This window comes from Petaurus breviceps, unplaced genomic scaffold (genome assembly GCF_028583685.1).
Source record: "Petaurus breviceps papuanus isolate PSGF00001 unplaced genomic scaffold, PetGlider_PUasm1.0 447, whole genome shotgun sequence".
Lineage (NCBI taxonomy): Eukaryota > Metazoa > Chordata > Mammalia > Diprotodontia > Petauridae > Petaurus > Petaurus breviceps.
In genome coordinates this window covers 238,111-265,878 of record NW_027186339.1, presented here as the reverse complement: position 1 = coordinate 265,878, position 27,768 = coordinate 238,111, and the positions used below count along the sequence as shown (strand labels likewise).

At 40.4% G+C, this 27,768-nt stretch overlaps 1 protein-coding gene across 1 annotated transcript in view; it reads right to left on the bottom strand.

Moving 5' to 3' along the window:
• Positions 1–4,063: 4,063 nt before the first annotated feature.
• Positions 4,064–27,768, bottom strand: part of LOC138171575 (vomeronasal type-2 receptor 26-like) — a 39,016-nt gene continuing 15,311 nt past the window's right edge. Inside the window, exons 3-6 of the mRNA XM_069101102.1 lie at positions 18,229–19,032; positions 12,307–12,534; positions 11,215–11,338; positions 4,064–5,028 (exon numbers count right to left, since the gene is read on the bottom strand). Of these exons, the coding sequence (XP_068957203.1) occupies positions 4,064–5,028; positions 11,215–11,338; positions 12,307–12,534; positions 18,229–19,032 (2,121 nt within the window). The remainder of the gene's footprint in view (positions 5,029–11,214; positions 11,339–12,306; positions 12,535–18,228; positions 19,033–27,768) is intronic.

Below are 27,768 nucleotides of genomic sequence, written 5' to 3'. Positions count from 1 at the left end.
TGTAGTTACCCAAATCATTTCCATAGTAGTTATGTTGTGGAAGACTAACTATATTTTCCTCCATCCTATCTCACCCCCCCCCCCACATGTTCTATTTTCTCCTTTGATCCTATCCCTTTTAAAAATTATTTCCTAGGGGCGGCCAGGTAGCACAGCAAGTAAGAGCACTGGCTGCAGTGTCAGGATGACCTGGAGATCGAATCCCGGGCTCAGACACTTAGCACCCACCCAGAATCACCTGGCCGTGTAACCTTGAGCAAGTTACTTAACCCCAATTGCTTAGAGGCGGTCAGGTGGCTCAGTGAGTAAGAGCACCGGCTTCAATGTCGGGATGACCTGGATTGAATCCTGGGCTCAGATACTCAGCACCACACTCAGAAATAACTGGCCGTGTAACCTTGAGCAAGTTAGTAATCCTGATTGCTTAAAAAAGATTATTTCCTTCTAACTACCCTCTCCCCAATATGCCCTCCTTTCCATCCTCCTTCCTCTTATCCCCTACCCCCTATTATCCTGTAGGGTAAGATACCCAATTAAGTGTGTATGTTATTCCCTCCTTAGGTCAAATTCAATGAAAATCAACTTGTCCCATTTCCTTTCACCTTCCTGCTCTTCCCCTCCATTTTAACGGTTTTCTCTGACCTCTTTTTTTATGAGATTATTTATCCTAATCTATCTCTCTCTTTCTTCTTCTCCCAATAAATTCCTCTCTCACCTCTAAATTTTATTTTTTAGACATCATCCCTTCATATTCAACTCATCCTGTGCCCAGTCTATGTATACATGAACATATAAATGCCCTCACTCACATACATATTTATATACACATACATCCTCTTATATACACATATATATATGTATATACACACACATATACATACATACATATTTATATATATGTATATTCCCTTCAGCTATCCTCATACTGAGAAAAGTCTTATAAGTGGCAATTATCATTTTTCCATGTAGGAATGTAAATTGTTCAACTTTAATGAGTTCTTTATGATTTCTTTTTCCTGTTTACCTTTTCATGCTTTTCTTGCTTCTTGTATTTGAAAGTACAATTTTCTGTTCAGCTCAGGCTTTTTCATCAAGAATGCTTGAAAGTCCTCCATTGTATTGAATAATCAAATTTTTCCCTGTAGCATTATAGTAAGTTGTGCTGGGTAGTTGATTCTTTGGTTTAGTCCTAGCTCCTTTGAACTCTGGAATATCATATTCCAAGTCCTTCAATCCATTAATGTAGAACCTGCTACACCTTGTGTTATTCTGATTTTATTTCCACAATACTCAAATTGGTTCTTCCTGACTGCTGGCAATATTTTCTCCTTGACCTGAGAACTCTTGAATTTGGCCATAATATTTCTAGGAGTCTTCTTTTGGATATCATTTTCAAGAGACAATTGGTGAATTCTTTCAATTCCTATTTTCCCCTCTGGTTCTAGAATACCAGGGCAATTTTCTTTGATAATTTCTTGAAAGATGGTGTCTAGACTCTTTGTTTTACCATGACTTTCAGGTAAACCAATAATTTTTAAATTATTTTTTCTGGATCTATTTTCCAGGTCAGTGGTTTTTCTAATGAGATATTTCACATTGCCTTTAATTTTTTCATTTGTTTGGATCTGTTTTATACTATCTTGATTTCATATAAAGTCATTAGTTTCCATTTGCTCCAATCTAACTTCAAGGTGTTATTCCCTTCCGTGAGTTTTTGAAATTCCTTTTCCATCTTGCAAATTCAGTTTTTTAAAGCATTCTTATTTGATTGGCTTTTTGGGCCTCTTTTGCCATTTGAGTTAGTCTATTTTTTAAGGTGTTATTTTCTTCCTTATTTTTTTTTTGGTCTCCTTTAGTAGGCTGTTGGCTCACTTTTCATGGTTTTCTCACATCATTCCCATTTCTCTTCCCAATTTTTCCTCCACTTCTCTTACTTGATTTTCTAAATCCTTTTTGAGCTCTTCCATGCCCTGTAACCAGTTCATAGTTTTCTTGGAGGCTTTTGATGCAGGAGTTCTGACTTTGCTGTCTTCTTCCCACTCCATGCCTTGATTCTTTTTGTCCCACAGAAAGGATTCTATCGTCTGTTTGTGCTTCCTGTGCTTTCTCACATTGCCAGCCAATTACTTGGGTTTTGAGCTTCTTTCCATGGTAGAACTCTGCTTCCAGAATAAAGAGAACTTTGTCCCAAATTGCTGGGGTTTTTGCAGCTGCCAAGCTATTAGGAGGGTACTGTTTCTACAGACCCCACAAGTTCTGGCTCACTGGTCACACACCCCAGGACCACCACCCAAGACTGTGATCCAGATCCAAGTAGGTTAAAATGAATAGAATAATATCAGGAAAGGCAGTTAGGTGGCACAGTGAATAGAGTGCCAGCCCTAGAGTCAGGAGGACCTGAGTTCAAATCCAGCCTCACACACTTAACACTAAAAACTAGCCATGTGACCTTGGACAAGTCACTTAACCCCAATTGCTCTACCTTCCCCCCTTCAAAAAGCAAAAAAAAAGAATATCAGGAATAGAGGTGTAAAAAAACATAGTCGAGACCTGGATTCACATAGGAAGAAGTGAAAATGTTCAAGGTGGGGATAATGATATATAATGGTGAAGGGTTAATTTCTACCCCTTATAATGATATTGTCCATGGCCTATAAATTTTTCCTTTATGACCCTGCCCTGGTATGACCCCACTATCTGTGTGTGCTTGTAGACCCCAGGAACTAGCCATTCCTGGATTCCTTTAAACTTTGGGAGGACTGGCTATCCACCCAGAGTTTATTTGGTGAGTAAAGACCTTGGCTGCAGATACTGGAATGTCCACTAGTCACTTCCACGTCCTTGCTGATTTAGCTTGCTTCCCCTGCTTATCCTATATTCAGTCAGCAATCCTTGAGTCCTTATCTCTTTCTTCCGACTTTACTGTTTCTTTTCCAACTCACTGGCACAAAGCCTTCTTTGTCTAAACTCCTTAAAAGTTGGTTAGTGAGAAACCCAAATTGGAAGCTCACCCATGGAGAGGACGCTGTGCCTGGGACCCCCCAGTCGGGACTCATAGGCTGAAACCTGGGATTACCCAGCCGAATAGTTGGTACTCCCCGATTGGTGAGGTTTTCTCTTTCATTTTCTTCTCTGCTTATAGTAATACTTTTAATCTTCCTAAGCTTATTAGAATTGCTGTGTTGCCTATATTGCATATGTAAGAAATGTTCTTTACCATTGTTTTTCCTATAATAAACTCCTTTTAATTATCAGTTTTGGTGACCACGTGTCATTTTGTGGGAGCGAATCTGATCCTAATTAGGCAAAATTGATCCTTAATCACACAAATAGCCAGGAAAATGGGGATTAGATGACTGATTTGGGATAATGTGTACATCAAAGAGAGACTGAAGATTGATGGATATTGGTGGAAAGTCAAAGAGCACCAATGTGGAACAAAAACCATTCTGAATCTCCCATTACAACAAAGGAATTACATGGAAGAACATGCCAGAAGGCATATACTGTACTAGAAAATGTGATGGAGGAACAAGTTTCATCAGAAGAGAAGTAGGTCTCATTGACTGTTAGAATGTAACAGGAGTGAGAAAACAGAAGTTTAAAATGAAAGAAAGTTTGTAATTTATGCAGCAGGAATTCAAAAGACCACAGTTGGAAGGGGGAATCAAATATTGGGTAGAACATTGGTGGGAGTGTTGAGCAAAGAGTTATCTGATGTTGTTGAGAGAGGTACTATTGGGAAGGTGTAAGTCAGCTATAACAATGCTTGTTTAAAAAAATAACAGGATGAAGAGGTCTAAAACATTTTATTAGTAGTCTAGGAGGGACATCAGTGAATGGCAACATTTCTGCCAAAGGAGACAGGTGATTAGAAATTTCAATGTCATTGTTCAGTCCTTACTTCATGGTAAGTTGTAGTTTATGTGTCTTGGAAAGGGTCAGAAAACTCTTCTGAGGGCAGGCACCAACAGAAAAAGTTATGGTATGGAATGCTGAGATCTTAGACGGAGTGCAAGATATAAAATGTTCCAGGACGCTTGCCATAATTGCATGCTTATCCTTAAAATTGATTAGGTCTTTGGTAAGAATTGCCAGATAGTGATCCAGAATGTTTGTTTCCCCTGGAGATAACTTTACTTTTTATACTTTCCTGGGTGTTTTTGTCTGGTCTCAGCAGAATCATGTAACACTTGGGGATAATGATGCAGCCCAGTAACCCAGCACCGGAAGCCAAGATGGAGAAGATTTCCACAGTAACCATGGCCTTGCCCTTGGTGCTCTGGTATGTGGGGAGGAAGGAAACCCAGACACTGCAGAACAGCAGCATGCTGAATGTGATGAACTTGGCTTCATTGAAGGTGTCAGGGAGGCTCCTGGCCAGGAAAGCTACTGTAAAGCTGCACAGTGATAGGAATCCCATGTAGCCCAGGACAGAGTAGAAGGCAAAGTCAGAGCCCTCATTGCATTTAATGATGATGTGGCCAGGTTCAGAGTGTGGGTCCATGTCAGGAAAGGGGGGAGAGGTTCCCAACCAGATGCCACAGAGAACCACTTGAATCCCTGAACAGATAATGACAACAGAGTTAGACACTCTGGATTGTACCCACTTCCTGCTCCTGCTCGCTGGTGTTGTAACCCTGAAGGCCAGGACCACCATGATGGTTTTGGCCAAAATGGAGGACACGGCTACAGTGAACACAATCCCAAATGTCGTTTGTCTGAGGAGGCAGGTGACTGCAGTAGGACGGGCAATGAAGAGCAAGGAGCAGAGGAAACAGAAGTTGAGGGAGATGAGGAAAGTGTAGCTGAGAGCCCGGTTGTTGGCTTTCACTATGGGGGTGTCTCGAAACTTCACAAACACACAGAGAATTAGAGATGTCATTAGAGAGAAAGAAAGAGCTACACAGATCAGAGTCATCCCCAAAGGTTCTGAAGCATCCAGGAAAGTCATAGTCTTGGGGAGGCATTGATTTCTTTCCTTATTGGGATACTCATCTTCTGGGCACCTCATACAATGCTTCATATCTGCCAGGGACAAACAAGTTCTTAGGATTTAAATTCAACAAGTTATTCTCATCCTCATATGCTTAAAATTGGTAAAACTGCTAAAAGAACTTATTTCTTGTATCTGTTACTGTAATGGCTCTTTCTGTGTTGGGAGATGGTCATTGAAAAGTAACCAAGTGGCCAATCCAGGCTCATTCTATCTATACTTACTATTTTTTTTTAATTTTGATGTTAATTTTCCAGCATTCAGATTTCCTAACTGAATTCAAATGTTTCCTAAGAGTCTATTGTTCTAGTGTGATTGATGAGGTGCAGGTTCTGGGAACCCCCTTGAACTCTGATTAAATTTTTCCATTTCCTGAGGCATTTTCCTGAGGCCATGGGTCTTTGATTAGAGCTAGGCCCAAATCTCTTAGTCTTACTAGCCCAGCCCTCCTTTCTTTGTCCAGCAACTTCCTACCCTTGACTCTCCCAAAATGTCTATGCCCAAATCTGTTACACCCCTGAACTGGCCTAGCTCACCATTGTTAGGTCCAGCTAGCCTCCAGTGACTTCACTCATTTACTGGAGTCTGACCTCATTGACTCCTCCTGAAGACCCTCCCCAAACTCCTCCTCTAGACCACCCCTCGATTCCTCCCACAACCTTCTGTATATAAGATCCCATCTTATCTCCATGTGGTGTGAGAGCACAATAGATTTTCTAGCACAGACTTCCTCTGTGTCAGATGATTCTAGCCTCCTTGCCCAATTGTAAGCATCACAGATACCTGGCCTCCTTAAGAGTCTACCCAATATGGCGAACTTTTAATAAACTTTGCTTTTTTTGGCTGAGAGAAGACTTGAGTTGAATTCATTTGGCAGGACCCAGAATGTTGGTACTTTGGGGTCTCATGAACCCCTAATGCTGTACCTCATCATTTTTATGATGGGTACCCTGACACCAGGAAACACTGCCTATCTCCAGCTGGCACCCTACATCTCTCTCCCTCTTCCCTTGCTTTCAGAGGTGGTTTTGCTGTTGTTGCTGCTGTGGCGAGGGGGGGGGGTCCAGTTTGGTTATGTTGGATGACATGGGCCTGGAGGCAACTTCTGTAGAATGAAGGACAAGGAGAGACAGCCCATCTGGAAAGTGTAAGCCGGGTCCTTTCAATTCTCTCAGTGCTGGGGAACTAGGAAAACTTCAGGTACTCTTTTGTGGGATTATTTTGGCTTGTTTTGTTTGTTTTTCGAGTCTTACTACCAAACCTTCTTTTATGGAGGAAGGGACTTCCAGGCCCTATGCCTGTAGCTCCCCAAAATTTGCTTTTGGGTTGTCTTTTACCACATTAGGAAAAATTTAGTTTCTCTGGACAACTTAAAAAGGGAAATTTGGTGGGGTTTTTTTTGCATAACTCTATGGCTTCACTATCACCTAGAGGACCATGAATTGTGGCCTGTTTTGGGGACTTTAAAAGATAATACACTCTTGCCTTTAGAATTGTACTGTCACAGAGAAGGAAGATGGATAGAAGTTGCCTACTTAGTGACAATAGTTGAACGTTCTCAGAACATGCTTCTCAGGAGTGTAAGATTGTGAGATGTTTGAAGATTGTGAGATGTTTGAAGCTAGAGCCCCTCAACAAAGGGGCAATGGGGACCAATTAAATGACCTCCTTCCTATGGTCCCCAGGGCTTTGGCCCCAGCCCCTCTCTCCTCAGCAACTCCTGTTCAGTTCCCAGTCACAGGTCTTGCTGAGGCATCTCCCCCAGCCCTGTCTACTACACTCCAACACTTTTTCATTGGTAGGAAAATGCAGAAATTGGCAATGGGATCTGAAACGCCTCAGGCCCATTTACTCGACCTGGCCTTTGCAGTCTTTAATAAGAAAGACCTGGTTGCAACAGAGGAGAAAGAACATAGGGATTGAACCAGAGACAGAGAACATGCTCTATTCTTGGCTGTTGCCATAGCCAAGCAAAGCCCCTCCAGGGGACCCCCTTGGAGGAAGCCCATTCACTTGGGCAGCGGGAAAACCTGATTTCTATGCCACAAGGAGGGTCACTGGTGCAAGGAGTGCCCCTCCAGGGCATCCCCCACCAGAGGAAGCCTCAGAAACCAACACCTCTAGAACGGTGCCCATCTCACCAGGAGGGACAGTGGAGGAAGGATGGTCACTGAGGTAAAAGTGGTAGAACCACTTCCTAGTGCCCTGTCCTCCAGTCTTCTCAAGACTTGGAGTGACAGGGAAGCCTGGGGCTTGGCAGTGCTCCCACCTTTTCCATTTCCTTTGCTGAGCCCTGGGCAAGCATCAAGGTCGAAGGTAAGGTTACCTGATTTCTGATCGGTATGGGAGCTACATTTTCCATTTTAATTTGTTACTCTGGCCTTAGGAGGCCCTTGACCCATTGGGTCATGGGGACTGAAGGGAAAACTAAGGTATCTTGTGAGACATACCCCTTCCCCTCCCTATTTGAGGATCTGTTGTTTAAACACTCCTTCCTTATTTTCTCCTCTTATCTTGCCCCCTTGTTGGGAAGGGACCTGATGGTGAAACTGGGGAGTCAATTTTCTCTAGTTAAACCTCCCATTTCCCTTTGCCCTCTGTTCACCAGACACCGCCCCCCACCCCCACTGTGTTCCCCCAGAAGTGTGGGCACTCAGTGGTTTTCCACCCTAGATCTCAAAGATGCCTTTTTCTGTAAACCTCTGCACACAAACTCACAATTTATTTTTGCATTTGAATGGATACTGCCTGGGTAAACAAGTCCATGTCAGCTAACATGGACAGTCTTGTCCCAAGGGTTTCAGGATAGCCCACATTTATTTGGCCAAGCTTTGGGAAGAGATTTAAGGGATCTGAAATAAACTGATAGCACCTTAATCCAGTATATAGATGATATCCTAATGTGTAGCCCCACCCGGGAGGCCTTTTTGGCTGCTGCTGTAGGGGCCCTTAATTTCTGGGGTAGTCGAGGCTATAGGGTCTCTTTGGATAAAGTCCAGATAGTACACCAGTCTGTAAAGTATCTGGCCCATGAACTATGTCCTACTTATCTCTCCTTAACCTCTGAGAGGAAAAGGACAATCTTGTCTATACCTGTTCCAGCCACTAAAAAACAACTTGGAAGTTTTCTAGGTATGGCTGGGTTTTGTAGGCTCTGGATCCCAAACTTCGGCCTTATTGCTAAGCCTCTCTGTGCTTCCACTCAGGGCCCTGACTCACTCCTTCTAGAGTGGGGTCCTGATCACACTAAAGCTTTTGAGACTGAAAGTTAAACTGACCACCACATCAGCATTAGCCCTACCTGATCTAGGAAAACACTTCACTTTTTATGCGGATGAAAGGAGAGGACAGGCTCTGGGTGTCCTTAATGCAGTCCTTAGGACCTGACTCTAGGCCAGTAGCCTATTTTTCAAACCAATTAGACTCTGTGCCTTCAGGATGGCCTGCATGCCTCTGGGCAGTAGCTGCTATGGCCATTCTAATTGAGGAAGCCTCTCAACTTACACTTGGTCAGCCTCTGGAAGTTCTAACTCCCCACTGAGTTCAGAACATCCTGGAAGCAAAGGGCCACCAGAGGTTGGCTAGTGGCAGGCTCACCAAATATCAAGCCTTGCTCTTAGATGCCCCTGACCTGACCCTTCTGGTGTGCCTTACACTTAACCTGGCAACCCTTCTCCCAGACAGTGCCCACTCTGATGTCCTGGTTCATGATTGTGAGGAGACCTTGGACTGTGTTTATACCAGTCGAGCTGATTTGAAAGATTCTCCTCTCCTAAACCACAAAGCAGTCTTGTACACAGATGGTTCAAGCTTTATTGAACAAGGGGTCAGGAAAAGTGGATACTCAGTGGTCAGCCTCTACCAAACCATAGAGGCCAAACCCCTTCCCCTGGGACCTCTGCCCAAAAGGCAGAATTGATAGCACTCACAAGAGACCTTGAGCTAGGGGAAAATAAATGAGTAAACATTTTCTACTGACTCAAAATATGCTTTCCATGTTCTACATGCCCATGGAGCAATTTGGAAAGAAAGGGGATATCTGACAGTGATTTGGCCTTGCCATAGTCATATTTAATTCCTAACAGGGAAATTGTCCTTTCTCTATTTTTTGGGTGCCTGTTTGGTCTTCATTTGCTTAACCTCCTTGCCAGGTTTGTCTCCCCCAGGGTTTAAGCTAGCAACCTCCAGATAACCAGTCAGGCTATACCAACTTCTGACTGAATCCAAGTTCTCCAGCCCACTGGACCTGGCATCAGGCTTGTTCCAGAGTCTGACCCCTTGAATGTGAGGTCTAACCCCCTTGAACTGGACCCAGAGAGTCAGGAACAGCTCTATGCCCCTTGCCAGCAGGAAGCACTTTCAGAATCTGAGACCTTCACCCTTTACCCCAAAGGAATCTGGGTCCCACTTCTTTGAGTGGAGAATGATGAGGTACAGGCTTTGGGAACCCCTTTGAGCTGTCCTTGAATTTTCCCAAATTAGGCATTTGCCTGAGGCCATAAGCCTTCCATTGTGGCTCTACCAACAATGTTAGCCTTTCATTGTCTAAGCAACTTACCACCCTTGATCCTTCCAAAATATCTATACCCAAATCTGTTATGCCCTTGAACTTGCCTAGCCCACCATTGTCTGTGGGCTCCAGGTAGCCTCCAGCAACTTCCTGCACCTAATTACTCATTTACTGGAGTCTAACCTCTTTGACTCCTTCTGAAGACCCTTCCCAAACTCCTCTTCCTGACCAGCCCTAGATTCCTCCTACAACCTTTTTGTATATAAGACCCCATCTTGCCTCCATGTGGTGTGAGAGTGCCACAGAATGACCTAGCACAGACTTGCTCTGCATCAGATGATTCTGGCCTGCTTGTCCAATATGAGTCTTACAGATTCGGAGGCTCCTTAAAAGTCTACCCAATATAGTGAACTTTTAATAAACTTTGCTTTTCTTTGGCTGAGAGGAGACTTGAATGGAATTCATTTGGCAGGACTGGGTGTGTTGGTATTTTGAGGTCTCAAGAACCCCTAGCCTAAACCTCATCATTTTATGATGAACCATTAGGTTTGGTTACAGACTTGTTCTCCATCTGTTGGTCCAGGGGATCTTGTAAACTGTAAAGGGTCAGGAGGACTTGGACATTTTCTCTGCCAAGCTTATATCCTCTGCATAATAGCTAATGACAGGGTATGCATTTGAAGCAAAGGACAAACCAGATGCAGTGAAGAAAGTAGATTCAAGGCTCACAAAGAGCCTCGAAGTAAAAGACTGTCAGGTCTAAGGAGTGATCTTTAGGACTGGCAAAAAGATTTGCAGGAGCTGTGAATTGTCTGCCACTGTTTCATTAATTCTCAAAGTCTGAGCACATTTCCTCTTGTACTGTCTACAAACATGTGGGTCCTCTCTTAGTCAGAGGGAAGGGATTTCACCAGTGAATTCTCTTACAGATGAAGAGAGACTGTCTATGAGTGGAGATGGAAATTGGGAGTGGCCTGAGGGACTTAGTCCTTGAAAAGCCAAATAGAACTTGGTCCCTGCAGGCTACATCGTAATTTAGAAAAACACAAGTTGACTTTATCTGTGAGTGTTGTGCTGTCATTAATCTTCAGAACTGTCTCCCAAGAGCATTTTGCTCTGGTTCTGGCCACGCCAGAGCAGAGTGTTTGACAAGCATCATGTCGCCCACAGGCCATGGGCTTCACACCTTCGACGTGTGTCAGACGGTTTTCTAAGAAATTAACCTCATACCAATATTTTTCCTATTCATCATGCTTCTCTTAATGTTATGGATAGGAGCCTCTAGCTCAAGTCATGATGCTCTCTCTTTTTGCACCTTTATCTCTTGCGCCTTTTTCAAGACAGAGAGGAAGTCTTCTTCTGAAATTCAGCCAGCTGGTTTTGCCTTTTTCTCTGAGATTACCTTTATCTATTAGGCATATATATATATTTTTCTATTTACTAGTTATGGTAGCATTGTTTCCCCTCTTTAATATAGGTCTCTTTTTATAGGTTTCATTTTAAAGAGAACAGTAAAGTTGCATATCATATTTTCACTATGTATCTTTAATTCAAGCCCATTGCCCTTGTCCAGAACTTTTGGTTGACTCACCTTTCTCCTAGATAGCCTGTTGCTAGGGCAGTGATGAGGTCATTTGTGGTCCTAGAGCAAAACAACAGTTTATTCTGTCCAATGGATATAGAAGAAAAATTACCAGCAGACACTTACTCATCTGATTGGAGATCTCTTCCTCAGGGCAGGGAGAGCAGTTGAAACAGCAGATGGGCTCTCCCTCCAGAGGGGTTTGCCTGAATCCAGGACCACAGCTCTCACTGCATGTGGCACAGGGAACCTAGTGTCAGGGGAGTAAAATGCATCATGACTTTGGGAATAAATGAAACAAAGGAAGGTATATCATTATCAGAGAGTAAGTGATGTTGATTTAGGGCAAAGTGAATTTATTCTGTAGGAGAAATATGAGAATCATTTATCCACCAGTGTAATATCAATGGAAGGAGCACTGAGTGGAAAACAGAACTGAATGCCCATCCCATTTCTATGATTAGTTATGGAAAACTGACTGAACCTGTTAAACTTTGTGGACATTAGTCATTCATAAGCAGAGGGATTTGAACACAGTGCTATCTTACTTTGTTTATCTAGCATTTTGTAATTTTGAATGTCAGCTATATCATTTTAATAGTTGTGATCCAGATTACTGAAGGAAATGGGAGTGACTTATTTGAAATTGATTTAATCTTTTTGCCTGTGGGATGTAAGACATAGATAACTCAAAGGTAACACTGGTAAATTCCACATCCTATAGAGACAAATTTTGTTGGGTTCAGAAACCCAATGAGTTCCAGAAATTAGATGCCAGAGTCATTGGTCAGCTCTTGTGTAGCTCTTGAATGATAAAATATAACTGACTTTGTACCGAATTAAAATGAAGGCTTGGGCACGACAAAAACGCTAGGCATTTCACAAAAGCAGTAACTGTAGGATTGGAGAACATTGAGTCAATCACTACCTTCCTTTGTCTCAGTTTCTTACTTAAGTGAAATGACATGTCTGAGCAAGATGAGTTTGAAAATCCATTGCAACTCTCTCTCCAATGGTGCTATGGATCCCAAGTTTAAAAATATCTGACAGACTGACTGTAGGACTTTTATTTTCACCCAAGAGTTTCCTACAAAGGGAAAAGGAATCTGCGGGCAAGAGGATTATCTACCCAGAAACAAAGAATGGGGAGTGAGCTAAGCAGGATAAAATGTATTCCTGTGGTTAGACAAAAATGTTGATATTACAATTAAATCTGACCTTGGTATTTGACCAGCCCCACACTATGGCCTCCTCATTAATGATTAAATCTTCACCACGTTGAGCCTTGGGGTTGAACTGTCCAACTTTCAGCAGAGCTTCCACTTCCTTATTGAAGGTCACATAGTTGAGGATTTTATACTCAGCCTCTGGGTTTCTGTTCTCATCCATAAACACCTGATCACCTGCACTGTTGTTGAACTGGATCTTCTTTAGGAATGAGTGGAGCTATAAGAGAAGAGAAATATCCATCCCTGCCTGGTGCCTGAGGGCAGAAATCTCCCACAATGAAGGCGTGGGAGTTGCTCAGGAGGTCAGTCCATAGGGCAGCAAGATTTAATTAAATCCCTACTATGTGCTGCTCATTATGTGAAGAAATTGAGGTCCAAAGGACCATAAAATTGGTTTTCATTCTCAAAAGCCTTATATTTCAGTTGAAGAGAGAAGATTATGCATATAAATCAAAACAAAGTTAGTCCCTTTTAAGCTTTGTCCAAATCCCCATATTTGCATGTGTGCTGAGTTGCTGAAGAAAGCTAAATCTTTCCCTGAAGCTTTCAGGCAGGGTGCTGAGGAGCTGTTGGTTTCTGTCTCCACTGCCATAAGTTAAGCCCATTTTATTGTGCCCTCCCCATAGGCAACCACCAGTGATTAATGTCTCATTTCACTTAACTTGTTAACATCAGTTAACTTTTTAAAAAAGGAATTTACTTAACTGTTCTGGTAGGATTAGCTGTTACAGAGCATTACCCCATGGAAATAGATGTGAGGTTACAATTTACACTTTACCACTTCAATCCTTAGGAACAGTGAAATCATTCTTAAAACATCTGCCTCCTCTTCACACTGGCCATGTTCTGTCCTTCTGCCTTGGAAACCCAACCCACTCTCCATTTTCCATGTTCTGCCTTGAAAACTGCACTCAAATCACCACTATTGTTGACTATGGCAAGATCTAGTCAGTGCCCTGCCCTTTTACCTCTCCTGTGATTTCTCCAAACCAAAGGGCCTAGACTTCCTTGAGTTTTTTCATTAAACCACTCTTTCTTACTTGCCTCCTCAGTCCACCTTGCTCCCATTGATCCTGCTGTGGTACTGCCCCACATGACCATGTTAGTTCTCTTCCTTCAGGACAAACCTTTGCTTTAAACCCATCAAACTGCAGATCTCACTTAACTATTATGACAGCCTGCTGAATCTTAATGATGTTGCCAAGCAGGCATGTTCTTTAGAAAAAGCCAATTCTTGGGGAGGCCAGGTAGCACAGTGTGTAAGAGCACTGGCCCCAGTGTCGGGATGACCTGGGGATCAAATCCAGGCTCAGACACTTGGCACCCACCCAGAAACACCTGGCTGTGTAACCTTGAGCAAATTACTTAACCCCAATTGCTTTAAAAGAAAAAGCCAATTCTCAGACTGAAACATGATTCTGATTCTAGAATTTCAGTCATTGGAATAATATGGGGGAGGGAAAATATTTTCAAACTATTTGGATCACTCTCCAAAATCATCTTTGTCCCTTCATGCTAAGCACTCAATTGTCTGGATCCTCACACAAATTCAATTAAATATGACAACACTCTTTGCCAGTTTCCACCAAACTAACCAAGTTAATTTAGATTTTAGAATTCCTTTATATTTTCCTGAATTACCCAGATAAAATCTGGTTCCATTGTCATCTTTCTCAGTTATGTGCAGATGACACTGCTGGATTTGAAGCAAATATCTTCTGCTTATTCAATATTGGGATATTTATGCAGACATCACTCATTCTTAGGTCCCTACATACAATCTGCTCCAGCTGATTTTGCTGCTAATTTATTTTGGGAATTTCTTGGAATGAGAGGCTTTCCAAATAGATCACATGGTTCATTGCTACAACATGGCATAGAGCAGTTTCATTGCATTCTGCCCTGTGTGAACCAGTCATGAGTCTGGCATTAAGTCTGAGGCAGTGTGATATAGGGGACAGAGTGCTGAATACCAAATCCAGAAGCCCTGAGTCATTATCCTGTCTCAAACACTAACTAGCTCTGTCCCCCAGGCAACCTTTTCCATCTTTCTCAGCCTCAGTTACCTCAAGTAGATCATCAGAGTAATAATAGCACCTAACCATCACGATTCTTGTGTGGATAAAATGAAATAATCCATTGTATGTGCTTTGTACCCCTTGATGTTGGTCATTAAAATTGAGTCATAAAATTCAGTAAGGGAATGTATAAGTTGGAGAATATCCAGATAAGGACAACAAAGATTATAAGGTCTATTTGAACCTTAAAATAGGAATGATTTTGATGGAACTGAGGGGTCTTTATTCTAAGCAGAGAAGGCTTAGCAAATGACTGTCTTTTCCAGTATTTGAAGGATTCTCATGTGAAAGAACAATTGAATTTCCATGTGACTCCAGAGGACACAATATGTGACTATGAATGGAAGGTAAAGAGAGATTACATGGGATGTCAGAAGCATATTCCTAACAACTAGAATTCTTCTTAAAGGAATGTGCTACCAGATCCCTTAGAGGCCCTGGGGCAATGCCAAAAGAAAATGTATTTATTCTTTTGTTTTTTGTTTACTTATTTATTTATTTTTTAGGATTCAACATTCATTTTCACAAGATTTTGAGTTCCAAATTTTCTCACCATCTCTCCTCTACCCCCCACCCTGACATAGCAAGCATACTGAACACCCCTTCTCCCAACCTGCTCTCTCTTATATCCTCCCCCATTCCCCCCTTACTTTATTGTAGGGCAAGATGGATTTCTATAGTCCATTGCATGTATATCTTACTTCCTGGTCACATATAAAAAAAAAAAAAACATTTGTTTTTAAAACTTTGAGTTCCAGATCCTCTACCTTTTTTTCCTCACCCACCGCCTCTGGGAAGACAAGCAATTCCATATAGTTTGTACATGTGTAGTCAAGACTGGAAGGTATATAAGACTCCCTCTTCTTATCCCCTTCTGGCTCTCCAAGCACAGGTGCATTTGGGGTCTGAGCTCTCAGATCCCATTAGTTCAGACAACTAAAAGGCTCTCTCTCACTCAGCCTGACACACTCAGGTTTTTGGTCCAGTGGTTATTTTCAAGGCCATGGATCTGGGCACGCCTTCCAAATCATGGAGGACAAGGACAGATGCCCCATCCAGAAGAGTATGCCCAATTCTTTCAATTTTTGTAGGCCCTATGGAATTGGGAAAACTTCTGGTACCTTTTTGTGTTGTTTTGTTTTGTTTTGTGGTTTCTTCAGGCTTACTCCTAGATCCTCCTTTACAGTGGAAGGGACTTCTAGTCCTCTAATGGAAAGGAACTGAATGAACAGCAGTTAGGTGACACAGAGGGCATGGCACTGGACTTGGAGTTCATATCTGGCCTCACACACCTGCTAGTTTTGTGATGCTAGGCAAGTCACTTAGCCCTGTTTACATCAGTCTCCTCATCTATAAATGAGCTGTAGAAGCAAGTAGCAAACCACTCCAGTATCTCTGAAAAGAAAACATGGATGGGATAAGGAATAGTCAACATGACTGAAATAATTCTACAGAAGTAAGAAAACTGAATGAAAGTAATTTTGTGCTTATAGTAGACAAAAAGGAAAATTTTAACAGAAAAATATCAGAGACAGATGAAGGAAAATAGAGATCTAATTGATAAATATAAATGTGAATACATTAAACATTACAATAAAATGAAAAAGACTGACATATAGAAAAATAAAACAATAACCTAATATTGATTACTTTATAGAAACATCAAAATACAAAGACATACACAAAATAAAACCAAAAGGAAAGGAAAAATTTGCTTTGCATAAAGTGAACACAAAAATGCAGGAGATGCCTTCATGCAATTTTTTAAAAAGCAAAAACAAATGTTAAAAAAAAGGAAGAGGAGAAACAGCCAAACTGAGAGAGGGAATGGGATATTTCTGCTGAGTTATTGCAATTCAATGTTCTAATCAACTTTTAAGAAATAAATGAAACCAATGTTGAGTGCTACAAACAAAAAAAGTCAGTGTCTCATTATAATAATCTAAACAATAAAATAATCTAATCTTAAAGAATGAGTGGGTTAAAGAACAAATTATAATAACAATAAAAAATTTCCTTAAAGATGAGAATAATGCAACAACATGCAAAAATTTGTAGAATGCAGTCAAAATAATACATAGAAGAAATATTAAATCTGTAAATGGTTACACCAATAATAGAGGGGGAAAGCAGATCAATGAACTGGACATGTAACTAAAAAAAGCCTATGAAAAGGAAAGACTAGAAATCCCACAACTTAACATCATATTATAAATTCTGAAAATGAAGAAATTAATAAAATATTAATTTAAAAAACTGAACTAAAAAAGAAAACTAGGAGGGGCGGCCAGGTGGCTCAGCGAGGAAGAGCACCAGCTCCAGTGTCAGGATGACCTGGAGATCAAATCCGGGCTTGGATACTTAGCACTACACCCAGAAATAACTGGCCATGTAACCTTGAGCAAGTTACTTAATCCCAATTGCTTTAAAAAAAAGAAAACTAGAAGCTTAATTAATGGAAAAATAAAATGGATAAACCCTCATCTAAATTTATTTTTTTAATATTTATTTCTATTTAACATTCTTCTTAAAATTTTGGTTTCCAAATTCTTTTAAACAGGTTTAAAAAGAGTCCCATAAAATTGTTCATATGACACAAATTTTTTATGATGCCTAAGCCAAGGAGAATAAAAACAGAGGAAATTGTAAACCTATTCTCAAATGAATATCGATTAAAATTTTAATAAAATTCTAATAAGATTGTTGTCCTTTATGTTAAAAGAGAACCAAAATGACATAACTCTGTCTAGCTGTGGCTGATTAGACCAAAAGGAGATGGAAAGCTTCTACCACAGATTAGGAACAAGTAATCCATGAGAACACTTGGAGTGGAGATGTCTCTAAATTGGCACATATCATGTTGCTTTTGAACTAGTACAATCCTGCTTTGCTAATAGAGCACAATGCATTCTTTGATGCTGTCATACCATGCTGTGAAGTCGTAAGAGGATGTCTCCTGTGTCTCGTAACCAATAAAAAGTTCTTCACAGAAACCTTGAGTGTGTCCTTGTATGGCCCCTTTTAACTTCCATTTGAGTTGTCTTCCCTCTCCCAAACCCTTCCTTTTTTTCACCTTCCCTATCACTGTTAAGGGTACCACTTTATGGCCAGTCATTCAGGCATGCTGGGTGGTCTTAAGCTGTTGTCCACCGTGTCTCACAATCAAAGCCAAAGTTCTTCAGAGAGACCATAAGAGTGTCCTTATACCACTTTTTCTGGCTTTTCTGTGAGTCTTTTCCCCTCTCCCAGACCCTTCCTTCTTTTCAACTTCCTTGAATTGCTCTTAAGGGTACCACTTTATAGCCAGTCACCCAGGCTGGCAATGTAAGTGTCATCTATAACTCTTCACTCACTCTCATTCTCTTGTATCCAATCCCATATCCAATCTGTATTTTACTTCATAACATTTCTCATATTTGTCATTTTCAAAATTCACACATTGCCACCATCCCATTTCATGCTCTCATCACTTACAATTTGAACTATTACAATAGTGTGATAGATGCTCTACCTTCTGTAAGTCTCTCCCCACTGTAGTTCTTTTTCACTCATTTGTCAAAGAAATTTTCCAAAATTTCAAATATGACCTTACAACCCCTATTAAATTAATTCCAGTGAGCATAGGTCCAGCATCAGGTATAAAATCTTACTTTTACTCCATAGTCCTCAATAACCTACCCCTTATAAATATTTAAATATGTGTGTGCATGTGTGTGTATGTATTCTGGGATCTGGTGACACTGGCATCCTTGCTATTCCTCAAAAAAGACCCTCTATCTCCTAGCTTTAGGCATTCTCACAATAGAAAACACAGAATTTTAAAGGAATATTACCTGCCATGGATGAGGCACCCAGCTCTCTTCCTCTACCTTGGATTCATTATCTAATTTAACCAGGAATATTTCATGGAGGGTCCAAGCCACAGCATAGACAGCATTATAAAGAGTGTAACTCATATCAGACATGGTCATGTCAAAGTAAAGTAAAGGTAAAGTCTCCAAGGAGGCATTTGGTGAACATTCCTCTTGCTGTAGCTCTTCAGATTCATCTGTACATCTGAATGCTGAGTGCCAGAATTCTTTCAGGACAATGTCCTCTGAGTATTTAGTGGGGGTCACTGTCCTGAGAAAAGCCTTAAAACCAGGAACATCACTTGTTAAGTGTGAAAATGCAAGTGCCCCATGGAAATTATAACCATCAATATATTTGGGTCTCATGGTAATGTCCCAGTTGGAAGTGGTGACCCATACCTTGTAACTTGGGAAAAGAGGAAATTGTGAATATCTCAAAATCATCAATGAATCTGTGTCACCGTGAATGAAAACCACTCTGCTTGATGATGCCATGATCCTGGGCATAAATGTCATGTGTGATTCTGTGTGTCTTCTCTCACTGACAGGGATCTTCTCTGTGAAGGACACACAGACACCATTATTAGCCATCTCCAATGTCAGTTCCTGAAGGAATTCCTCACCTCTCAAATCATCTACTGTTATGAGACCAACCCATGTCCATTCAAAGTGAGTCATCAGTCTGACCAGACCTTTATGTAGGGAAGAGTCCCTGGGGGCCATTTGGTAAAGAGAAGGAAATTTCAGTTTGTCACTCAGGATGGGCTCATATGGCCCAAAGGTGATCTGGATGTGAAAGAAACATGAGAAAATCTGAGATTTAAGAATGTGACCATGGTGTGAGTGTGGGGATGAAACCAATCAACCCAATTTTATATTTCATGCTTTATATAGGTGAGATTACCTGAATTAATGAAAACCTTGGACTGTGTGAGGCATCTTTGAAGTCATAGAATAAAATGAAATGAGACAGAACAGAAAATCTCTTTCAATAGCCTGTTCATACCTCATGAAATCATCTATAAGTGTTCAATTGAGATGAGAGGGAAAAGTAACTCCAAAAATTATAGTGGATGATTTTTTTGCAAACCTCAGCAATGCAAAGCCAAGAATGAGCCATAACAAAGAAGAGGGAAATCAGAGAGTCATAGGCTCTATAGGTATCACAGAGAAGAAGACTCAGTCTGTGGGAAATGTCAAGACAATATTGACTCTTTCATCTCCTTTCCCTTCATGTTCCTATCTATTTAGAGAACTACTATATGATCTGTTGTCATATCACCCAAACATTTCCAGTAAGTTTAATTTTCTTCAACATTTTTTTCAACTGGGGATAAATATAAATACAATGTCAGGCAACTTTTAAATATTATGATTTTTTTGGAACTGTGGACTCTTCATTATTGTAACTGGACTTATATCTATCTACAAAAGCTACCTCCCCAAAAAAATGAAACGGAAGGAGTCATAGGGACAGTTAAGCAGGCTCATTATTTTAATAGTGTAAACATTAAGTGTGAAAAAGTATTCTTTCCCCCCATGTCATCCTTTCCTTGTTAGGAGAAAGGCTGTGGATTCAGAATACATCCTGTTACCAAGGACATTTTGTTTTACGCAAACCTTGGAATTTATTCATTTCTCTGAGTCATCCAAAAGACAACGTTTTGTGGAACAAAGAAATCTGGTTCTTCTATTTTATCTGCTTTATGATATGTGCCTTCTGTCTCTTGCCCAAGTGGAATTAGAATAAATCCTTAAGTATTGTCTTTGTTTTTCTGCTATATTAGATTCCAAGGCTAAAATTACACTTGTGGTGGGTATGATATATGGATTCAAAAATAAAGCAAAATTGAATAGCATGTTGTAGCAGCAAGCACCCCAAGCGTCCTCAGGGTGGCTGCCCATACAGGTTCTTAGATCTGCTTTGTTAAAGGAAAGCAACTCAAAATGGGTTAACAAGCTTACTTTATTCAGTCAGACATATATCATTTACCTTGTTCAGGGGAAAAGGTCAGCACCCCGAACTTCAAAGTATACAGGCAGAATTATCAAGACAGAAACAGATCAAGTAGACAGATTTCCAAACTGTCCAACCATTACATCCATACCCAGTCAACATCTGGGTTCCACAGCCGGGGGGGCCCTGGACAACGGCTTCCCAGAATACAGATCAAATCACAGAACACTTCTCAAAGTGAGCCCCCAAAACAAAGCTACACATCAGGGCTTATATAGCCTTCTCCTGGCTCAGAGAATGTAACAACCTTATTGACTCACTGGCCAATCAAGAAGTATCTACTGAAAAACAAGCCTCCCACCCCAGGCTTCAGGTGCACTTTACCCTAGGGGCAGGGAAGATCTTCCAAATTTGCATTCTCATTACACATGTCTGTGTCATGTGTGTTTTGTTTGCATGAGTGTATATGCCGTTGAGACAAAAATGTGATTAAGATCAAAGTGAATTTGCAGGGTTTAAATGTTGTACTAGGTCAGTTGGGTGGCACAACGTCAGACCAGGAGTCAGAAAGACTTGAAATCAAATATGGCATCAGATGCTTACTAACTGTGTGACCCTAGGCAAGTCATTTAATCTTTTATGCCACAGTTTCCTTATCTGTAAACTAAGCTGGAGAAAAAATGGCAAACCACTGTAATATCTTTAGCAAAGTGTTGTACTAAGAGTTGGACAATCTGGAAGTTTTCTCATTGCATGGGGAACATGGATTTTTTCTTATTAAAATAGATAGAGGGGCAGAGCCAAAATGGAGTAGTAAAAGCAGGAACTTGCTTGAGCTTGTCCCCTAATCATCTCCAAATACTTGTACAAAATGACTCTAACCAAATTTTAGAGCTACAGAACTCACAAAATAACTGAGTAAAGCACATCTCCAAGTGTAGAAAGCCTGGAAGGTTGACAGGAAGTCCCATTGGACTGAGAGCAAAGCAGAGTCCTGAATGGGCTGCCCAGTACAGATCTGGCTGAAGAAGGACTCAGGGGATTAAATCACCAGCAGCTGTTATGGTTTCCAGACTTCTTAACCCACAAGTGAAAAAGACAAAGTGAAAGATCAGTGAGAAATTCTGTTGGACTTGGGTGAGAGAAGAGCACAGTCCAGCCCCAGCCCTGGGGCAGCAGAGTTGGAGGTGGTGGCAGCAATACATGCTTCCAGAGCTGGAGACCCACAGATGATGGGGGGATCAAATGACTCATCAAAGGCAAATTACATTTGATTTGTGCTGCTTGGATCTGGGTCACAGTCTTAGGTGGTGGTCCTGGGATGAGGAGGAGCACTGTCATGGCAGAGCTTATGTGAGTTGTAGAGAGGGAATCCTCCTCACAGTTCTGAGGCAGAAAAGAGTGCCTGTGGTCACTCACAGACCAGAGAACAGACAGTGGGAGGAGAAAACACTTCTCTTTTGATCATATCACCAAAGAAGAACTGAAAATTCACAGGTCCTGAGAAGTATCTGTGACAACTGCACAAATCCCCAGAAACTTGGGGAAAAACACTCTCCACTCGGGAAGCAGAGTTCTACTTGGGCAAAGAGTTCGAAAGTAAGGTAATTGACTGGGAATATGAGCAAACAGAGAAGAGAAATCAGGCCAAAGAATCTTTCTTTGGTGACAAAGAAGATCATAGCATAGAACCAGAAGAAGACAACAAATCTCCAAATTTATATCTTCTGAGATAGTAAAGAAAACTTTTATTTGAGGTAAAATATCTTTAAATCTTCTATTGCTTTGACTTCCACTAGAGTATTTCCACCCTTTTACCCAAAGACACCAGGATATGTAAATCAAGATATTATAAAACAGATCCAAAAGAATGAAAATACAGGAGACAATGTAAAATATCTCTTTGGAAAAACAACTGACATGGAAAAGAGATACAGGGGAGATAATTTTAAAGTTATTGGACTACCTGAAAGCCACTATCAGAAAAGATCTAGAAGTCATCTTTCAAGAAATTTTTAAGGAAAACTGCCCAAATATTCTAAATCCAGAGGGCAAAATAGAAATTGAAAGAATTCACCAATCACCTCTTGAAAAAAATCACAAAAAGAAAACTCCTAGGAATATTCTAGCCAAACTCCAGAGTTCCCAAATCAAGGAGAAACTATTGCAAGCAATCAGAAAGAAAAAAAATTGAGTATTGTGGAAACACAATCAGGATAACAAAAAATCAAGAAGCTTCCTACATCAGGGATCAAAAGTTTGGAATATGATATTCTGGAGGTCAAACGAGCTAGGATTAGAACCAAGAATCACCTACCCAGAAAAATTTAGCATAATACTTCAGAGGAAAATATGGCCATTCAATGAATTAGAGGATTTTCAAGAATTCTTGATGAAAATACCAAAGCTGAACCAAAAATTTGACTTTCCTATACACGAAGCAAGAAAAGCATGAGAAGGTACACAGAAAAAAGAAATCATAACGAACTTATTAAAGTTGAACTACTTACATTCCTACATAGAATGACAGTATTTGTAACTCATGAGACTTTTCTCAGTATAAGGACAGTAGATGGAAATATATATATACATACATACATACATATATGAATATATGTGTGTATGTTTGTGTGTGTGAGTATATTATGAACCAGCAAGTTTGGTTAAAGGAGACAAACTAGTGATATACAGTTATTTTATTTTATTCCCTTAAAACTAGCAAACTTGTACAAGGAGCCAGAAGCCAAGTCTGAGTGACTGAATAAAGGAATCAGAAAACTTAAAAACACTTTAGAACCATCCCCATTCAGAGTGGCTGTGTCACAAAAAATTATGATGTCCATAAATGTTTGATCATTGTATGAGAAAGGAATTTTCTTAACTGAATAGATGGTAAATATGATAAGAGTGTTGACAAAGTGTCGATTGAAATTATGACTCAGTATATCTGTGTTCTTTACCATTAATATTCCATAATATAGTATATGTCCCAAAAATATTAAGAAAAATTCCTATTACTCAAGTTAATGCCTCGAGTTAAGGGTCTCATCCTTAAGGGCCATAAAGTAAGCCTCGTCTGGCTTTGTTGACATAGAAGAAACATTCTCTGAGTTTATTCAGAGAGCAAAGAAAAAGCAGGTTCTGTTTGGAACTTATCATCTCAGGATGTTTCTGTTTTCCTCCCATATGGAGTATGTTCCAAGATAATGGGAAATCCAGCTTTGAGCCTTATGTTTTCTCTGGAGTTGCTGACACAGGAAAAGGTAATTTTAAAGGAAAACAAAGCAATCTGTTTGATTAATTCCGACTTTGGACAAAAATATAATGTGTAATGATTTTCAATACACATATACACGCATATACATAAATATGCATACACATACACATATACATACATATATATGTACATACATTTATGTGTGTATGTATATATGTATGTAGGTATATGAGGGAAGAAGGGAGAGAATCTGGAACTCAAAATTTTAAAAACAAATGTTAAAAAATTATTTCTACATGCAACTGGGAAATAAGATATGCAGGTAATGGGGTATAAAAATCCATCTCACCTTATAAGAAAGGAGGAGGGAAGGGGGTAAACATGGATGGGGGGACAAAAGAGAGGGTAGAAGGGGAAGGGGGTAATCAGAATGCTTGCCATCTTGGATTGGGGGGTAAGGGAGAGATGGGAGAAAATTTGGAACTCCAAATATTGTGGAAAATACTATTTAAAAAATTAAATAGGGATTTACAGCAGGAACTTTCTTGAGCTCCCATTCCAACTACCTCCAATACCTATAAAAATTATTCTAAAGAAATTTTACAGCTACAGAACTAACAAATTGACAGAGAGAAACAAATGTCCTATTGAAGACCTTTCAGACCAGCAGGAAAGGTCTATCACACGGGGATGGGAGCTGAGCTCAGTCTTGTGGGAATCTCGTGGTCCCAGACAAGCAGCCCAGACCAGTCAGAGCAGAATTCAGGAGAGTGAATGACCCCCAGCTATGGTGGTTTCCAGATTTTTCAACCCAAAAACACCAAAGAAAAAGTTAAAGATCAGTAGGGAGCCCTGTTGGAACTGGGTGAGAGAAGAGAGTGGTCTGGCCCCTGCCCCTGGGGTAGCTGAGATGGCAGTCGAGGCTGCAGCTGCTGCCACATTACTGCCTCCAGAGCTCCTGGCCTGCAGAGTGTAGGGGAACCAAGTGGCCATTCAGAGGGTAATTGCCCTTGCTTTGACCTTCTTGGATCTGGGTCTCAGTCTTGGGTGGCAGTTTTGGGGTGAGAACCACTAGAATGCCAGAGTTTGTGGAGGCTGCAGAGAGGGCATCTTCCTCAAAGTTCTGAGAAAAGATGTGCAAAACCCCAGAAATTTGGGACACAGCACTCTCCATTCTGGAAGAAGAGTTCTACCATGGCAAAGAGCTAAAAAATCAAGCAAAGGGCTGGCAAGAAGAGCAATCAGAGGAAGTGAAATCAGACCATAGAATCTTTTTTTGGGGAAAAAAGAGGATCAAAACATAGAACCAGAAGAAGAAAACAAAGTCAAAACTCATGCATCAAAAGTCCTCAAGAAAAATGTGAACTGGGTACAGGCCATGGAGGAGCTCAAGAAGGATTTTTAAAATCTAGTAAGAGAAGTAGAAGAAAATTTGGGAAGAGAAATGAGAATGATTCAAGAAAATCCAGAAAAGCAAAGCAACCAGAAACCCAAGAAGACCCAAAAAATTATGAAAAAAATAGCACCTTTAAAAATAGGCTAACTCAAATGGTAAAAGAAGCCCAAAAAGTCAATGAGCAGAAGAATGCCTTAAAAAGCCTAATTGCTCAGATGGAAAAGGAATTTCAAAAATTCAATGAAGAGAATAATTCCTTTAGAATTATATTGGAGCAAATTGAAGCTAGTGACATTATGAGAAATCAAGATACTATAAAACAGATCCAAACAAATGAAAAAAAAACAGAAGGCAATGTGAAATATCTCATTGGAAAAAAAAACCGACCTGGAAAATAGATTCAAGGAGAGATAATTTAAAAAATTATTGGACTACCTGAAAGTCATAATCAAAAAAGAGCCTAGACACATCTTTCAAAAAATTCTCAATGAAAGTTGCTCTGATATTCCAGAACCAGAGGGCAAAATAGAAATTGAAAGAAGTCACCAACTGCCTCTTTAAAAAGATCCCTATGGCCAGGTAGCACAGCGAGTAAGAGCACTGGCTCCAGTGTTGAGAAGACCTGGAGATTGAACCCCGGGCTCAGACACTTAGCACCCATCCAGAAACACCTGGCTGTGTAACCTTGAGCAAGTTACTTAACCCCAATTGCTTAGGGGCGGCCAGGTGGCTCAGCGAGTAAGAGCACCGGCTCCAGTGTCGGGATGACCTGGATCAAATCCGGGCTCAGATACTCAGAACCACACCCAGAAATAACTGGCCGTGTAATCTTGAGCAAGTTACTTAACTCCGATTGCTTAAAAAAAAAAGATCCCTAAAAGAAAACTCCTAGGAATATTCTAGCCAAATTCCAGAGTTCCCAGGTCAAGGAAAAACTATTAAATCTATTACAAGCAGTCAGGAAGAAACAATTTGAGTATTGTGGAAATACCATCAGGATAACACAAATTCTAGCAGCTTCTACATTAAGGGATCTAAGGACTTGGAATGTGATATTCAGGTTAAAGAAGCTAGGACTAAAATTAAGAATCACATACCGAGGAAAACTGAGTATAATGCTCCAAAGGAAATATGGTCATTCAATGAAATAGAGGATTTTCAGGCATACTTGATGGAAAAAAAACAGAGCTGAACAGAAAATTTGACTTTCTAATATACGAATCAAGAGAAGCACAAGAAGGTAAACAGGAAAAAGAAACCATAAGGAACTTATTAAAACTGAACTATTTGCATTCCTACATGGAATAATGATAATTATAACTAATGAGACTTTTCACAGTATAAGGATAGATGGAGTACATATGTATCTATAGGAAGGTGTATGTTTGTATATGTGTGTGTGTGTACATATATACATAGACAGGGGGAACAGAATGATTTGAATATGAAGAGATGATATCTAAAAAATACAATTAAGAGGTGAAGAGAGGAATATGTTGGGAGAAGGAGAAAAGGAGAGATAGAAGAGGGTAAATTATCTTACATAAAAGAGGCAAGAGAAAACTGTTACAATGGAGGGGAAGGGCAGGAAGGTGAAAGGGACTGAGTCAACCTTGCTCTCATTGAATTTGGCTTAAGGAAGTAATAACATATAAATTAAGTTGAGTATTTTACCCTCCCCAAAGCTGGGGGAAAGGGAAAAAGAGGGGAGAAGATAGAAGGGAGGGTAGATTGGGGGAGAGGGTAGTTAGAAGCAAAGATTTCTGAAAAGGGTCAGGGTCAAAGGAGAAAATGGAATAAATGGGGGGTGGGATAGGATGGATGTAAATATAGTTAGTTTTTCACAGTATAACTTACATGGAAATATTTTGTGTAAATACACATGTATGACCTATATTGAATTGCTTGTTCTCCCAGTGAGGGTGGGTGAGGAGGGAAGAAGGGAAAGAATCTGGAATTCAAAGTTTTCAAACAAATGTTAAAAAAATTTTTTACATGCAACTTGGTAATATGATATACAGGCAATGGGGTATAGAGATTCATCTTGTCCTACAAGAAAGTTTTAGGAGAAAGGGGGTATGATATTAGATTGGGGGAAGGGGTATTAAGTAGACTTGCTATCTTTGGATTGGGGGTAGGAAAGAGATGGGGAGAAAGTTTGTAGCTTGTGGAGATGAACGTTGAAAACTCAAAATATCAATCAATCAATAAAAAATAAATTATAAGTCCAGTCTTAAATAAATAAATAAAAATATTAAAAATGAATTATAGGCCTCCATGAAAGCCATAATTCAAAAGAAGAGCCTGGGCATCATATTTCAATAAACTTTCAAGGACAAGTACCCCGATATCTTAGAACCAGATGCTAAAATAGAAATTGAAAGAATCTATTGATCACCATCCAAAGGAGATCCCCAAATAAAAACTCCAAAGAATAACAAAGCCAAATTCCAGAGAACATACTGCAAGCATCCAGAAATAATCAATGAATAACATGGAGTGCATCCTGAGAAGATGACAGAGTAGGTCAGAAAGTTCCAAGCTCTCCAGATTTCCTCCACAAACAGACAGAAAAACTGCCTTGGAATCAGCATAAAGCAGCAAAAACAGACGGGTAAATTAATTGTCCTCCTAAAACATCTTCAGAAGACCTCCAAGAAGACTGTGCTTTGGCCTGAGTGAAGTGTAACAACTCCAGACCAAGTACATTGAATTAATAAACACTAGGCCCTGAGGAAAGCAGTTTAGGCTTCCATAAGTTTTGCCTCATCTCTCACCTGATTCACTTGCACTCAGGAGCTTCCATCTAAGGAACAGCAGACACTGAATGAGGGAAGAGAGAAGGTCCCCTCCTTGCTGTTTCTGGAAGCCAGGCCCCACAGTGCTTGTCAGGCTTGACCCCCAACTGTGACTGTGGATGAGGAGGAATGAATACATACCTTGCAAGTGTAG